The sequence below is a fragment of the Colletotrichum orchidophilum genome (assembly GCF_001831195.1).
Source record: "Colletotrichum orchidophilum strain IMI 309357 chromosome Unknown Scaffold_59.1, whole genome shotgun sequence".
In the NCBI taxonomy this organism is placed as follows: Eukaryota; Fungi; Ascomycota; class Sordariomycetes; order Glomerellales; family Glomerellaceae; genus Colletotrichum; species Colletotrichum orchidophilum.
This window is the reverse complement of record NW_019173015.1, coordinates 137,759-153,187: the sequence shown is the minus strand read 5'-3', so window position 1 is coordinate 153,187 and position 15,429 is coordinate 137,759. Positions and strand designations below refer to the sequence as shown.

At 52.6% G+C, this 15,429-nt stretch overlaps 5 protein-coding genes across 5 annotated transcripts; 1 reads left to right on the top strand and 4 right to left on the bottom strand.

The window, feature by feature from the left end:
* Nucleotides 1-1,469: 1,469 nt before the first annotated feature.
* On the bottom strand, nt 1,470-4,145 carry CORC01_07375 (uncharacterized protein; the record flags this gene model as incomplete). The annotated part of the gene is made up of 5 exons (XM_022619012.1): nt 1,470-1,586; nt 1,966-2,021; nt 3,171-3,509; nt 3,717-3,949; nt 3,994-4,145. 5 exons carry the CDS (start codon nt 4,143-4,145, stop codon nt 1,470-1,472), a joined length of 897 nt encoding a protein of 298 aa, XP_022474475.1.
* Nucleotides 4,146-4,925: 780 nt separating this feature from the next.
* CORC01_07374 (dual specificity phosphatase) lies at nt 4,926-6,866 on the bottom strand (the record flags this gene model as incomplete). Its single annotated transcript, XM_022619011.1, has 2 exons — nt 4,926-6,711; nt 6,769-6,866. 2 exons carry the CDS (start codon nt 6,864-6,866, stop codon nt 4,926-4,928), a joined length of 1,884 nt encoding a protein of 627 aa, XP_022474474.1.
* An 816-nt stretch (nt 6,867-7,682) lies between these two features.
* Nucleotides 7,683-8,827, bottom strand: CORC01_07373 (endoplasmic reticulum protein; the record flags this gene model as incomplete). Its single annotated transcript, XM_022619010.1, has 4 exons — nt 7,683-8,236; nt 8,296-8,519; nt 8,670-8,685; nt 8,758-8,827. 4 exons carry the CDS (start codon nt 8,825-8,827, stop codon nt 7,683-7,685), a joined length of 864 nt encoding a protein of 287 aa, XP_022474473.1.
* Nucleotides 8,828-10,299: 1,472 nt separating this feature from the next.
* On the top strand, nt 10,300-12,285 carry CORC01_07372 (Alg9-like mannosyltransferase; the record flags this gene model as incomplete). Its single annotated transcript, XM_022619009.1, has 4 exons — nt 10,300-10,367; nt 10,440-10,668; nt 10,757-11,176; nt 11,230-12,285. The coding sequence occupies 4 exons, from the start codon at nt 10,300-10,302 to the stop codon at nt 12,283-12,285; spliced, it is 1,773 nt and encodes a 590-aa protein (XP_022474472.1).
* A 573-nt stretch (nt 12,286-12,858) lies between these two features.
* On the bottom strand, nt 12,859-15,028 carry CORC01_07371 (amino-acid permease inda1; the record flags this gene model as incomplete). Its single annotated transcript, XM_022619008.1, has 7 exons — nt 12,859-13,095; nt 13,185-13,600; nt 13,683-13,946; nt 14,035-14,191; nt 14,339-14,507; nt 14,576-14,797; nt 14,883-15,028. The coding sequence occupies 7 exons, from the start codon at nt 15,026-15,028 to the stop codon at nt 12,859-12,861; spliced, it is 1,611 nt and encodes a 536-aa protein (XP_022474471.1).
* Nucleotides 15,029-15,429: the final 401 nt, after the last annotated feature.

Genomic DNA, 15,429 nt, shown 5'->3' with positions numbered 1-15,429 from the left:
TGGTGTCATAGAGACTGGAGAGGCAACCGACAGGGTCCGTGCCAGTCAACTGACAGCAAGTTGATTTTGCCGAGCCACCGCCACATCATTCACGGGTTCCTTGGGCGTGTCTGATGTGTAAAGGCAATCAGGAGACCTTGAGCATGGGGGTTAAATCCTTTTATATCTCTTTCTTTGTTGATAACGAGTTAGTAAATCGAATGCCCACGCCGCAAATCTGATGCCAAACGTCGACAACCACGATCAAGTCGAGACATGGATCGGGATCCTGATGGGATCTGTATTGCTACCTACCAATATTAGATCAATTTGAGGCCCCTTACCAATGTAACGTAGCATAGTGCTTTTGCACAGCTTATTGAAAGAAACAGTTCCTGTAGGCTGTTTGCAATAACACTACATACTGCGATCTTCAGACTCCCCAACGCCCCAAGCCTGCTTTGCGAAAAAATCATCAATGACATCCATAAAGTCCTCGAAATCCTCATAACCAAGGACACGCAGGGCTTCATCTTCTCGCTGAGCCCTCTCATTCCTGCAAGTTTCCGTACATTGCAAATACATGACGAAATTCCAAGAATCCTCCTCGTAACAGGTAATTCGGTGCCTCGGAGGCGGTAGAAGTTGATCCACGGCCCTCCACCATATGGCCTGAAATGCCATGACGGGCCCCAACACTTGTTCTCTTGCAGAGTCGTACTTGGACATCAGATTGTGGAGCTGGCTGGCCAATCTGGCATCCTCGTCTTGCATTTGTGATATTTCGGCCTCATAATCTGATTTGGTTTGACCCCTGCGATCGTGATCTAGGAGGCTTGGCACATGGGAATATTTCCTGGCGAATGTGAAGTTGCTGCAGCAAGTGTGGGCCATTCCGAGGCGATCAAATAGCTCTCTTCTGCAGCCCTCTCTGTAGAGTGTCTCTTGGCAGCTCGGATCCATTTCCCAAACGCGGATCCAGGCATTAAGATGAACAGCTTGATTTCGGGGGGCTTCTTTGTAAACGTCGGATCTGATTGCTGTATATATCCCCCAGAGTAAGTGACTTGGGAGACAACCATCTTTCGAACAAAAGCAGTCGCAGTAATCGGTAGCTGTATGGAGGTTCCTAGCCAACGAAACTTCCTTGAAGACCTTGGAGTATTCAACTTCATTGACCGGTCTTTGGGAAAACCCGTAGGCCAAGTAGTACATTATATTAGGCCATCCTCTGGGTTCTTTGTTGATGATATTAGCCCCGCGGATGATGAACCACTCGCAAATGTCCCTAAGCTCAGACCCCGATCTTTCTATCAACAACCTTTTGTAACTGAGATGCCGGAAAAGGGGTATGCTGCCTGATCTATCTGCTTCATCAACGGCAACAAACCCAGCATCATAGAAAAGGTTGAGAATCTTGAGACTCATCTCTGCAGGAAATAGTAAGAGTGTTGATAAGTCACAATGATAGGGTGATACTTGACAACAGTCTAGGGCGGGCGGAACAGCTGTTCTCTTCTCCAGCTCAGTATAAATTCGATACGCATCGTGATCAACATGACTCTGCTGCTTAAGTCTGGTGAACTCAGGATCATCTCCAATGAGCACTGTAGAAGCAAGTTGTAAAAGCCTTTGACGTCGATATCGCAATGACGAGGCTGCGATCTTCAAGAGGTCGATTATTGTACCATAATTCATTTCGATGATCAACTGAAAGATCCAGTTTCCATTATCGACACATGCATAAGGCCTGGTTGATTGGGCAAATACAGCCTCTTCGGTTTCAAGAAGGTGCCGGAATGACTCAACATCTGTCGCTTCTACGGCTAATTTGATAGCAAGTGCAGCTCGGGAGCCATGGCGTACAAGATACTGAAGACCTTTCGGCCATCCTATAGCCAGCTCCAAAGGACTGAATTGAATAGGATCCCCCTCAGTCTTTGTTGATACTACGCTGGAGCTAGAAGCCGCTTTAGATAGGCGTACGACGTCTTCATACGATCGGCGTATGATGGCCATGGCCAGGTCATCATAATCTAACGCTGTAGAAGTCGGTGTTAGTTGGCATGCCATGAGAAAGGCTTCAGTCTCACGAACCTTCAGCAAGCGTGGGCTGGCGTACTAAAATTTGCAGTGCAGAATATCGATCGTACTGCCCAAAATACACGGCTTGTACGCTATTACTTGACGCAATGTGTTGAATGATGTCTTTTGCAACCAGAGTTTCGTACAGAGGGAATTCTATCCCAAAGCAGATTTTTTCTCTAAAACCTCGTTTCCACAAGTATTCGGTTGCCGTACAACGTTCAGTGGTCGATTCCAGAGGAGGTTGTGTAATGTTGTCAGTACTACATAAATCAGTGAAAATCAACAACGAGGTCGACACGACTTACAACAAGACCACTGACTTAGGGCGATACTTTCGAGGCCCTTCAGTGTTGTTGGCTAATGCTTGGGCGTCGACGCCCACACTCATTATCACTTCCAACATTGTTTTCAGTTGATTTTGGAATTCTTTCCATGATTTTCCCAGCATTAACAGCAGATAATTGAATTCCTGACAGACTTTAGGTCGTTGTATACCCAGTGATGCGACTGGACTTAAGGGAATTCTGTACTTACGAATAATAACGTCCATCCGTTCTCATCAGTATCTAGACCGTGGAAGTTGCCCAAACTTACGGTTTCTTGAATCAACCGGGTGACTTCAGTAATGTGGTGAGCTGTGAAAGGAGACCAGTCCCAAACGAAGAGTTTAAGCAGCAGAGAGTAAGGATGATCACTGTCATTCGAGGTCCAAGATATTGTAGAATGGTCAAAGAGAGAAGCACCTGACGGTAGCTTTTTGGCGCAAAGAGTCGGCAAAAGATCAAACGCTCGAAATATTTCGGACTCCGACCGCCGAACAGTATTCCGGAACCTCAGCGACGGCGCCAAATACCAGCCACCTGGCCCTGTCGTTGCACCAATGGCCAAGGCCATTGTTTTGCGCAGGAAAGGATATAAGCTGGCGCAAACAGAGTAGGACCAGCTTACGAATCCAGAGTGACGGTACTGACACGTCGAAGTGTGATCAGACATTTGCATCAACTCGAACCTCAGAAATCCCAGTCCCACGTCTTTGCTAGCCGTCCTTGTTCGGCACCGACAATGATGGAGCTGGAGCTCTCTTAAGCCGCGTTTTGAATTACCAAAAGCATCCTGCAAGTCGTTGGGGTTTCGAAGCAGAGCGACTCGTGTGTCAAACTCGAGTTCTTCTCGCTCTTTCGCCGTAATACCCTGCTGAAGTACCGAGGAACACTGGTCGAAGGGTTCAGGGCTTTTCAAGATATCTAGCAGCTCGTTGCGGAAGATTCTTCGTTCCTCGGTCATACGCTGGTCTTGTTGGCGGATCATGTCTTGCAGTGTGCCGTGGCTAATGCGAATGTCGTCTCTAAGATTTGACAGGTTGTGATCAACCATTGCAGACATCCTATCACCCTGAATCGCAATGTCGTGTTGGCCCTTTTCTACTCTCTGAAATCCGCGCGCTAAGTTCGAGTGGAGGCTTTGAGTTGATGTATGAAGTGAGTCGTACTGGCGGAGAGATTCGCCACAGTGTGTCTCAACCACTGCTGACGTCTCTATCAATTTGGTCCTGTTTCTTGTGAGCATCATGATTTTGACTATTCGTCATATAGAAAGGGTGACCAACATGGTGTCTACTCCCATGTGCATGTCTAGGATGTGGAGCTCACGGAGGAACTCGTCATTCACAAACCTCACTCGATCCAATTTCTCTGCGACATCGGCTTCTCGGATAAACATGACGACTTCGCGCCATAGAGTTTTGACGCGATTGCCTCCCGCCTTGATGTAGTCTCGCATGAGCGGTCGAAGGACGCCATCGGTCTCGTTCAAAGCGTCGACAAGTCTCTCTGCAGAACGGGACAGACTGGGCTCGTACTCTGGCTCGGGAAGGCAGAGAGACCTGCTGGCAGGTTGGCGCAAATGTGAAGAATTCTTTCCGTAGACCTCTCGACATCCTCAAGCTGTATTGCAGTTTTCTTTGGTATCTCTTTGAGTTGCTTGACGAGTTTGACGGCGCCAAGGAGACCTTTGGCAGCAGTCTCGGCCAGCTGCATCGATGCGGCGAGGCCGCCGAGGACTGCGAGACCCTCGGCCATGGTGAATCACTGGACGCTTCAGGATTTCGTACAATCGCGAAGCACCAAAAAGCGGTGGTATGTTGACAAGGTGAAGAGGGAGACTTTGGCAGAAGCCAGGCTCTATCGTGGATAAAAGGAGGGGAAGCGAGTAGCTCAGGGGCGCAGTCGCTCAGGAAAATTGAGGGTGCAACTGCGGTCAAGGATGGTCCGCCTCGCAGAATCATTGGACAAACTCGCATATGTGGCATGCAACTCTGGGGTGACACAGCCTGCCACAGCCTGCTTGGACTTCTAACGTGGCATGCCTCCAGTCTGCCTCACGGGCATCATAGAATTTCTCTGGCGTTCTCAATATTATTTCAGAGGATTGAGCCAGAGAGTAATCGAACCTGAAATTGTGGAGTAACGAGCTCTTGGTTATTGGCCGTGAGATTTGTTGCAGCTATCGAGGTACGCTGAGGTAGAGGGAGGGCTTTCGGCGTAGATCGGATCAGATTGAAAATGATCCTGAACCAAGGGGAATGGGTCAACGAGAATGACACACAGAAAGACGGCAAAACTGTTCTTCTACACTATCAGGTCGATAAGAAATAGATGGCGGTAGCACCAAATCCAGTGGCATGCTTAGGATACACCTGTTCTTGAGGTGGCATGTGAATACGCACGCAGTCAGGCATCCAAAAGAGTTGGGGATGGAATTAATCGTCTATAGCCATCTTTTCCCCCATCATGGTATCAAAAGTCTCAAATATGTGTACATGAAACAACAACGCTCCACACCAGCGACAGAACCAACACTCAATTCTTCACCTCCGTGCTCCCAAGCGCCGTCGTCCCGCTCGCCGTGTCAGGAGCATCCAACAACTCGGGCCCAGACTCCGCCTGTCTGTTCAAACTCCCTCGTCCAACCTCCTTCTCAACCTTCTTCTCAACCTTCTTCACATCAATATCCTCAGCATCGAGCTGCTCCTCCCCCGACGGCCCGCTCGTTTTGACACCCTCCATCGAATCCGTATCATTACCATCCTTGCCATTGTTGTTCAACACATCCGCGTCCTTGACGCTGCTCGCCCGGCTCACGTCCGCGCTCTCGGGGCTCTCATTCCTCAACCCCAGGTGCTTCTCTGCGACGGGATCCTCCTTGTTATCACCCTTCCAGTCGGCAGGCTTCATCTGCGGCACGGGCGAACCAGAAGACGGCTCCTTGATGATTTCCCCGTCCGTCGGCGCAACAACCTCGTCCCCGCCGTCCTCTGCCCGCTGAGAATCCGCCACACGCCAGACAACGGCGATCTTATCAAAGGCCCTGGAGCCCTTGCGGCTGGAGCCCTTGATACCGTCCATGGCGTCCCAGATAATCTCAAAAACGCCGCTGGCATCAGCCTTGCCGTCTTGCTCCGGGCCATTGCCCTCGAAGAAAACGTTGAACCAGACGTGGGCGACCGCGGTCACCATCGTGAGACCCATGGAGGACGAGGTACGGTTGCGGCGCTCCACGGAGATGTTGACGTCGCTGTTGGGGATGTGGATGGCCTCCTTTGGTTTGAGGATGACGGCCATGCCGCCCGGCTCGCCGTCTTCGCCATCGTTTGACTTCCCTTGGGACTGTGTGGTTGACTGCCCTGCGAACGGAGAACCTGTATCGCTTCTCTTCTGAGCCACGCTGGGCTCAGGCGTCCGGATCAAGGACGTCGTCTTTGCATTGCGCAACTTCTTTGACTCGCTCCGCGAAGGCGTGGCATCATCTATCTCAGCTCCAGAGGCCTCCTTGTCTGAGCTGCTCCTGTGTGCATTGTTCGTGTTGGTAGATTGCGACAGAGGTGCCGCGGCGGGCGCCTTCTCTGTAGGTTTGACACTAACGCTGGCGAGATCGGATACCATAGACCCTACTCCTCCTCCGCTGGGTGTATCGCCTTGGACGACGATCCTCTCACTCTTCTTGAATGTGTGAAAGACCTTGATCTTCTTCCCCTCTTCGGCGAAACCTTCAACATCAAACTTTACACCACTGCGCAGACCCCAGACATGAATCTCCATGATCTCGATAGCCCGGTCAATGTACTTCTTCCCACCTCTAGTCCACCTGTCGACGTACGTAATCGTCCGAAGCTGGCTAGGAATCGAGATACCCGCTCCAAACTTGGGGCGCATTCTCCTCTCCGTGAACCTCGTGAGTGCTTCTTCCGGCTTCCATCCGCACTCGGAGATGAGGTAGCTGCAAGAGACTGTTCCACTTCTACCCTTGCCCGCCTTGCAGTGAACGACGACAACTCTCTTGTCGTTGCCCGCGGCATCCTTGTCTGCAGCGCCGACGGCAACATTGCCTGGTTCTAGATCGCCTCCTTGAAGCCAGTTCCGCATGCTCGCCATGATCATGGGAATCAGGCGGAACGGGGGCGGGTGGTGATCAGGCCACGGGTAATGCCGCACACGACCGTAGACCTCCTCGTCCGGGTACCCTGTACCCTCTGCGCGGAACTCCCATATCGCCCAGTTGCCCTTGTGCTTCGAGTCGAGGAAGGTGACTAGCCGGTCGAGCGGGTTTCGGTAGGCTCTCTGAGGATATGTGCCAGATGGACCAGAGCTATGTAAAAAGTTAGCTTTTGGTAATCATGATGTCTGAAGTCTGAGTACTACAGACGTTGCAATGATGTTGTTGGTAACATAGCAGAGGTCCAGGTCCGACTCGGCGTGCCGTGCTCGAGGTCCCGCAACGATCTGTCGCAGTAAAGAGGCCATGATGGAGACGAATCGTATGAAGCACCAGGAAAGCGGAGCAAGATTTGGGACGAACGGGCGCCAGGAAAGAGGAGACCTTTGCAGTGTGTTTAGTATGAATGGGTGATCAGGAAAGCCTAACCAAGGCGTCCTCCCTCATGACAGACTATGGTGTCGTAGCTGCGCCTTGGTCGCGTGCGGGTGTGAGCCTTGACGTCGGCCTCCGAACAGGGAGGGCGACGTCATTCGTACTGGGGTGGACCGGGGAAGAGCTGCCGAGCAACGCCACTTCGGTTGTGGCTAGTGCCGTCGCTGGGCCGGCTGCTTTGGCAGCATGTGCTTAGCCCTTGCGCTGGCGGCGTCACTGGCGGCATCACTGGCGGCATCAACGGCAAATTTGTCAAATGAGGATAAATATGTAGTCATGCGAATTTGGATTTACTGCTCAAACAAAGACAAATAAACAGAGGCCGAAGCCAATGAGCAAACGGAAAACCTGAAATCATCGTGCAATGCAGAGAGCAACCCAGTAACGACCGGGTCCCAAACTCGCCTACAATACAATAACCTGAACAACCGGCGAACCACCATGTGAACCTTGGCCGGCCATGAGCCCTTCGACTCATTTCTTTTCCTTTACGACCGTATACTCTCGTCATAAACCTCTTCTCGTGATCATCCCCCGCTGAGAAACATTCTTATCGTGGCAGGCTTGCAACCTGGCTCGTCGCAACGGCAGAGCCTCTAGACAAACAGCCTCGTCTCGATTAAGGCTTTGCCATCGCACCCTTGGAGGTAACAGTGACTCTGGATCGCTTCGCTTTTCTGTACTATTGTTTACGAAGTCTTCTTGGGGACGGCAGTGCCGCTGAGGTACCGGTTCGGGTCAGTGTAGGCGTAGAACTGGCGCGTGCCTCCCTTGACAGTCTCCCAAGCCTGGCGGGCGGCAGGGGGAGTGCCCTGGTTACCGACAGCGGAGTCGACACGGGACTCGAGAAGAGCGAGCGAGTTCTGCACGTGGGTGCTCTGGGTGAAGCGAGCACGGAGGAACGCGGTGTAGATGGCAATCAAGATCCAGGAGCGGCGCTGGAAGGTAATGGCGGAGAGCAGGAGGCGAACCCAAAGAAGGATCTCGAGGGAGGACACCACAGACATGGAGGCATCGTAGTACTCCTTGACGAAAGCGCCAATCTTGTCGGCGATCGGGTTGTGCGCATACTGGGGCTTGGCGCTGGGGGAAGCACCAGCGGCAGGCGTGATGGGCTTGGGAGGAGTGATGGTGGGGATCACATTGGCGCGCGTGTAAGTTGCGACGTGGAAGATCGAGTAGATGGCGTAAGGGAGCATGGCCAGGGGGTACTGGGGGGATAGAAGCCACACCAGGGACATGACTGGGGCCATAGGGTTAGAGGCGAGTCCCGCGCAATGAAGGGGTAAGGACGCAACTCACCAAGGTACTGAACGTTCTCGTCGGCAATCAGGGCCAGAGGGCTCTGAGGAGCCTTAGCTCCGGCCTTGCTGCGTGCGCGGAGAGTCTTGTAGACGACGATGCCGTAGGTCAGGGCAGCAGACAGGAAGGTGAGTCTGTAGCTGAAGCGGGCGACCCGGCTGTAGTAGTTGAAGGAAATGTAGGAGAAGCCATAACGAATAACGGCGAAGATCAAGGACAAATGTCTGCAGCACGCTGTATTAGTCGACGTCTGGTAGAAAAGAGATAGATTTCGTTAATGGTAAACCCATCAGGCTTCACCACCAACGCATTTCGGGTGGTCGGGTTGCAGGGAGGGAGCAAGGCATCAAGCGAGGAGGATAGTCTGCACATACCCGGCGAACCAAGCGACTGTTGATGAACGGGTTAGCGACTGTTTGCGTCTTGAGAGACATGTAGGCGGGAGACAGGAAAGCAACATACATTGCAGGGTCTGGGCCAGGAGCAAAAGCCTCTGGGTCAAGGGGACATTGGCGGGCGGAGGGGGAGCCATCGTGATGTATTCAGAGTGCGGAGGCTCTCAAAGGTGGGGTAGATGTATGTGGAATATTCGATGCAGCAGTCGAGTCCGGTATTCTGAGAGATGGCGTAGGGAAGAGAAAACTGCGACAGTGAGCTGAGGTTTTGTGTCGTGTGAGGACTATCGTGGAGATGCTGATGCTGGGTTGAGTTTGGGTAAAGCTGGCCAGAATGCGCAAGAAGTTGAAGTGATGCGGCGGAGACTGGAGTGGCTGGTCCAGAGACGGAGGGGGTGGAGGGAAGATGGAGCCTGGACCAGCTCAGCTGGAGGCAAGCAGGCAAGCGGTGGTCGGTGCGTCAGTGCGTCACTGCTTCCTTCTTCGTGCTTCCCTTTGGTCGGTTCCCTTTTTCCTTCGCCGGTCCCTCTTTTTTTTATTTTTTTTATTCTTATTTTCCGTGTGGCTACGGATATTCCTGATGGCCATGCCCAAATTCCAGTCTAGGGTCCCGGGCAGAGAAGCGGCAGATCTGCACTCAACCATGGGCGAGGGAGTGGGATTTGCTCCAGATTTTAAATGACGGACAGGCAAAGACAGGGCTCTCTGGCTTTTGTTTCCGTCTCATCCCAACGTCGCACAGAATACGGCGAATCAACGCTACCACTCACCTGCAAAGAGGCTCAATACTTCTTTACTCTCGAGTGTTTTGGAACTTCGCGTCTTCAACGGCGGCACAGGATTTAGGATCTGACCGCGAGAACCCGACCGTCAGGTCAGTGTGAAGATGAGACGACGGGAAAAAATCCGTGCCCAAGCAGGAATTAAGCAGGAAGAATCAGCACACACCAGGCCACTAAGAAGCATGTGCATGCAATGCGGGAGGGAGAGCCGTCTTGGTGTCATGAGCATGTCTCTGCGCGCAATGTCCACTCGATAACAATAAGTGGATTGGTTTGGCCAGAGCTTCCAGTGCTCCCTCAGGTCAACGTAGAAGGCAAGAGAATTAGGTCATACCGGCAAATCTGGCAGGGAATAGGAATTCCCCTAGATACGTGTCCGTGTTAGAAGCAGCTGTGCCTTGGACGGGGGTGCAACAACATCGAGACTCTTTCATCACCACTGGCGCTAGCTCCGGACTTTCCTGGCCTGGTGTCAAGCCACAATCTTCGGCTTGTTTCTTTTCGTCATCATCACGCCTGGTCTGTGCGGCAGCTGCAGGCGCTAGCTTCGTCGAATCCACAAAGCTTTGACCAATGACAATTCTCCGCTCTCAGGGCTTTCAGCCACACTGTAAAGCCACACCCTCGTTACCGATGAATACACAGTGTTTCCATCTTACGCCAACTGTCCTCAGAATCCCTGCTCAATTGGGGATGGGAAGCTGTGGCGTCACAAGCTCCCGAGCTTTTCGAAATGTTGAGGACTGCAGCTTCGTGGCTTCACCACAGTCCTTCGTCCAGACGGCCCGTGTGGACTCGCACACTGCCAAACACCACAATCAGCCACGATGCCTCCCAAAGCAGCCCCTCGACCAAGGGAGTTTGTTCATCCCGAAGCTGGGCATGCTCGAAAGAAGTGAGCTATCGCACTTTCTGCTCCTCCCCTTCATCTCCCATAGACCCCTCCACTAACAGCAAACCCCAATAGGCCCCCAAGCGCTTTCCCCATCGAGCCCATCACGGCATTCTACTGCTTCCTGATCGCCAACATCATCTCTGCCCTCTTCGCCCCGATTCAAGACTGCGATGAAACATTCAACTACTACGAACCGACGCATTACCTGTCCCATGGCTATGGGCTGCAGACGTGGGAGTACTCCCCCACCTATGCCATCCGTAGCTGGCTGTACGTTGCTCTGCATGCCATTGTTGGGAATGTCCGCCGCCTGATGCCCCAGTCCACCAAGGCAAGTACACCGTAACACCACAGAATACCACAAGCGACTAATTGCTGACCATGACCAGGTCGGAGAGTTCTATTTCATCCGCTATGTGCTTGCTTTTGGCTGCGCCTTGTGCCAGACCCTTCTCTTCCGTGTCATCAGCCTCACTCTCAATGCGCGCATCGGTCTGTTCTTCATCATGGCAACCGTCTTCAGTCCTGGAAACTTCCACGCAAGCACCGCCTACCTGCCCTCCAGCTTTGCCATGTACATGGCCATGCTGGGCGCTTCGTCCTTCATGAACTGGAGGGGTGGTCTCAAGACAGCGCAGGGCATTTTTTGGTTTGCTGTCGGCGCTGTGGTGGGATGGCCTTTCGCTGCGGCGCTCTGCGCGCCATTCCTCGTCGAGGAGGCTCTCTTCGCTGCATTGAGTGATAAGGACCGCCTAATCGAAGCCATCATGCGTGTGACAAGAGGTGTCGTTGCGGGCCTCATCGTCCTGGTAAGTTCTTCTACACACTTCTTCGGGGATAGTCGTTGTCTAATGCCAGCTAGTTCTTCGATGGCTTTATCAACACCTTCTTCTACAAGAAAATCGAGGTCGCGGCATGGAATATCGTCAAGTACAACATCTTTTCGGAGAGCGGCGGTCCCGAGCTATACGGTACAGAACCTTGGACCTTCTACTTCCGCAACCTGGCCCTGAACTTTAACGTTTGGTTCGTGCTTGCACTCGTCTGCCTGCCCCTGTTCTTGCTGCAAAAGATCATCTCCCCTTCCGGCCAGGGTTTTCAGACTGGTCTCCGTGCACTGGTTTTTATCTCGCCCTTCTACCTGTGGCTCGGCATTTTCACTCTCCAGCCTCACAAAGAAGAGCGTTTTATGTACCCTGCGTACCCCTTCCTCGCCCTGAATGCAGCCATGTCTTTGCACATTGTTCTCACAGCGCTCGGCAATTCCGATCCTAAGACACTCGTCGGCAAGATCCCCGCCAAGCTCAAGCTGTCCTTGGTCACAATTGTGCTGCTTCTATCCTTTGATATCAGTCTGTCTCGGGTGTACGGCATTTGGTCTGCCTACTCTGCCCCATTGAGGCTTTACAAGCCTCTCGGAGCTGGTGTCAGTGGACAACAGGGCCTTGGTGTACATGGCGACAATGTCTGCTTCGGCAAGGAATGGTATCGCTTCCCGTCATCCTACTTCCTGCCTCGCGATATGCACGCAAAGTTTGTTCGCTCAGAATTCAGGGGTTTGCTCCCAGGTGAATTCTCTGAGGCTCGCACTGGATTTGGGTTCTGGAGCGGTACATGGATGCCCACGAACGGTATGAACGACCGGAATGAAGAGGACATGGGCAAGTATGTTGATCAACGATTTTGCGGTTTCATGGTTGACACACAATACCCCGAACGAACCGCTTCCCTGCCTCCAAACGAGCCCGACTACATCGCTGACGAAGAGAACTGGGAGGTTGTCAACTGTATTCCGTTCTTGGATGCAGAGAAAACACACATTCTGGCCAGAGCGCTCTACGTGCCCGACCTGCCGTTTGTCCCCGAGCAGTTCAAGCGAAAATGGGGTCGCCACTGTCTGCTCAAGCACAAAAAATGAGACGTTGCTCTCGCATGGTTATCCCATTGATAGCGACCTGCCTCTCGAGCCAGCCCATGTGGAAGTTCGAGATGCTTAAGCGAAGCTTCCTTTGCGATTGAACTGGGGAGGTTGGCATATGATCGACGTACCCCAGTGATGGATCATATCGACGGAGATACGGTCACATTTGAGGACTACTCTAGGTTCTGAAGGAGGGGTCAAGGCTTACCAGGTAGAACGGTGATTCAGAAGGATCCTAGCCTCGATGATAGCAGTTGTTCGGCGAAGCAACAGTCCGCGCACCACTAGCACTTCCAGGGTTTTGGAGCCGACAATACTGTGAATATGAAGACTTGGAGAAGCAAAGTGAAATCTTCTCCAGAGCCGTCTGTCGAAGAGACCGCTCGCGTTGCTTCAAGGGAATCTCGTGCGTTTGTGTGGACAGCTGCGCAGAACAAAAGCCAAGGTTTGTGAGCACGAATAAAGAACTCGAATTTTTCTCTATGCTATCATTTGGAAATCCGGGTGTTGGTGTTTGTTTCAATCATGCTACTAGGCCATGTCACAGGAAGGTCCCTCAGTTTACTGAACCTAGAAGATGACCGACAAACCCCGCCTCCACATGCTAGTCTTTTCCTCGTTTCCTTCGTAGATGTCGTCAAGCTCCTCCTCAGGCCGCCTTCCCAAGTCGAGATCAACCCTGTGCAAGTCGACGCCGAATCCCCAGTCCTTGGTATAAACTTTCCAGAACAAGAAGAGGGAAATAGTGATGGGAGCTGCCAAGTATCCCTGGAAGAACGACTCTGCGTTCGGCTTTCCTCCAACAGGCTGTTAAGAATCAGTAAAAGAACATACCGTCTACAATATGGGAATATGGAGAAAGAGAAGGGGGAAGAGTGAGAGAGCGAACGACTTACGAAGAGAGAGGAGTAAAATGTCGCAGCCAGCGAACAGCAAACGAGAAACACGCCGAGATAGCTACCAGCGACACCCAACGCCGAGCGCCATGGGATATCCTCGGCGCTCCGGCCTTGCACCCTCCATGCCTTGCGGAAGCGAATGTGCGCAATCATGATGGTCGCGTACGCGAACTGGCCCGACAGGCCCGTGATGGCGAGCAGCCAGTTGAAGACGAGGCTGCTGTCGGCGGCGACGGTGATGAAGGAGATGAAGCCGAAGGCGACCTGCAGGGCCACGCAGTAGATGGGCCTGCCGCTTTTGTCAATCTTGGCAAAGATGGCGGGAGCGCGGCCGGATTGGGCGAGGGCTTGGAGGACGCGGGTTGAGCCGTAGGTGCAGCTGTTTGCTACGGAGATGACGGCGCAGGTTATTACTGTCCCGCAGTGTTAGAAATGACTTGGCGGTACGACTTGGGTATTTTGGAGAGGGGGGGAAGGCTCGGGTGCCAGACGTACCGCCGTTGATGATGTGAGGGAGGATCTGGATCCCGGCGAGCTGGACGGCCAGGACAAAGGGCGAGGCCTTTGTATTTGCGCCGCTGGCTCCGAGGAGAACGTCACTGTCGGAGGGGACGATGAGGCCAAGGATAAAGATGTTGAGAATGTAGAAGAGGGTGATCCGCCAAAAGACCTGACGGGTAGCCTTGGGGAGGGTCTTGCGGGGGTTCGCGGTCTCGGCGGCTGCGAGGCCTACCATTTCGGTGCCGCCAAAGGAGAAGGCTAGAATCGTGTTAGTCTCACATACGTCTCGATTCTTTGTTTGCTCCAAATCGATGAATAGAATGGAATGTAGAGGAGGGGCACTCACCGGCGGTGACGAAGACGGAGCAGAACCCCTGAAATCCGTTCCGGAATGCACCTGGGTCGTGCCAGTACTGTGCGCCAATGTAGCCTCTCGGATCTGTGGGCACGCCTCCTGTGTTGATGATTATTCCGAGGATGATGAAGCCGATGCATGCTATGATCTTTACTATGGCGAGGATGAACTCAACTTTGGCAAGAGTTAGCGAGGGAATTCAGGGTCCCATTCAAGGGGAGCGGCGAGAGTAGGGCGAAAGCATGATAGCTTGGTTGAATAATTATGTGAACTTGCCTTCGCCGTAGCCTCGGACCCCAAAGACTTGTATAATTATCAGGAGTGACATGAAGACGGCGCACCACACGCCGGGGTTGACTTCCTCTCTGCTCTTCCAGAATTCGATGGTAATGCCGGCGGCTGTGATCTCGAAAGGGAGGGTGAGCATCCACCCGATGGAGTACTCCCACCCCATCGCAAAGCCCCTAGAGAAGGTATGAGACATGAGCTGCGATATCTTCGTGTACATCGATCGAGTGGAAAAGGAACTTACCACGCTGGATCAATGAAGCGAACAGCGTACTCGTAGAAAGCTCCGTTGACGGGATAGATAATCGCTAGTTCTCCCAGAGCTTGAACGGTACACATCATCATGCAGCCGATGATGATGAAACCTATGAGCTGCAGTATGTTCAGTTCCGTCCGAGTTGACTTGGCGATGCTCATGTCGAGATACTCACCAAAGCGGCCGGACCTCCTGTCCTCAATGCTCCTCCTGTTCCGACGAAGAGACCTGCACCGATGGAACCTCCTAGGAGGAGAACTGATTTAGACTCTGGATGAATTTCATGGCGGGTGACGTACCGATTGCAATCATTTGCATGTGTCGACCCTTGAGAGCCCGCGCCAGCTGCCCGTGTTGGCGCACCTCTCCCTCGCCATTGCTGGTCGTAGGTTGAACGGCCGCTTCGCTGGCGACGTCGAGCTTCTTGTCTTCTACCGTCATTCTGAAAAATGGCAAAGAGGATTTCACGTCAATTGATCTGCAAATCTTGAGACAAAAAAGTTTGCACAGCTTTGGTCTTCTTAAAGAAAGGTAGGTAGTCTACAATTCGCCCAAATATATTGGACTTTATCATCTACCGCGCTTTCTACGCCCCTGAACTGCATCAACCCCCATTCTCGAATGATGCACCAGAAAGCCCATCCTTATCAGAATCCTGGGAAATATGGATGTTGGTATCAGAGCGTTGCTGCGCAGTAGCTGAATTACGGACGCCGAATTAGGATCGACGTCGCTGGGGGCGCGGGTTTACGCCGGGTGTTGGGTCTCTATCAATGTGAGCCTTGAGCTTGAAATCACTACATCATCCAAAGCAGTGATTCTCATCTCTCAGACCTCTGCAC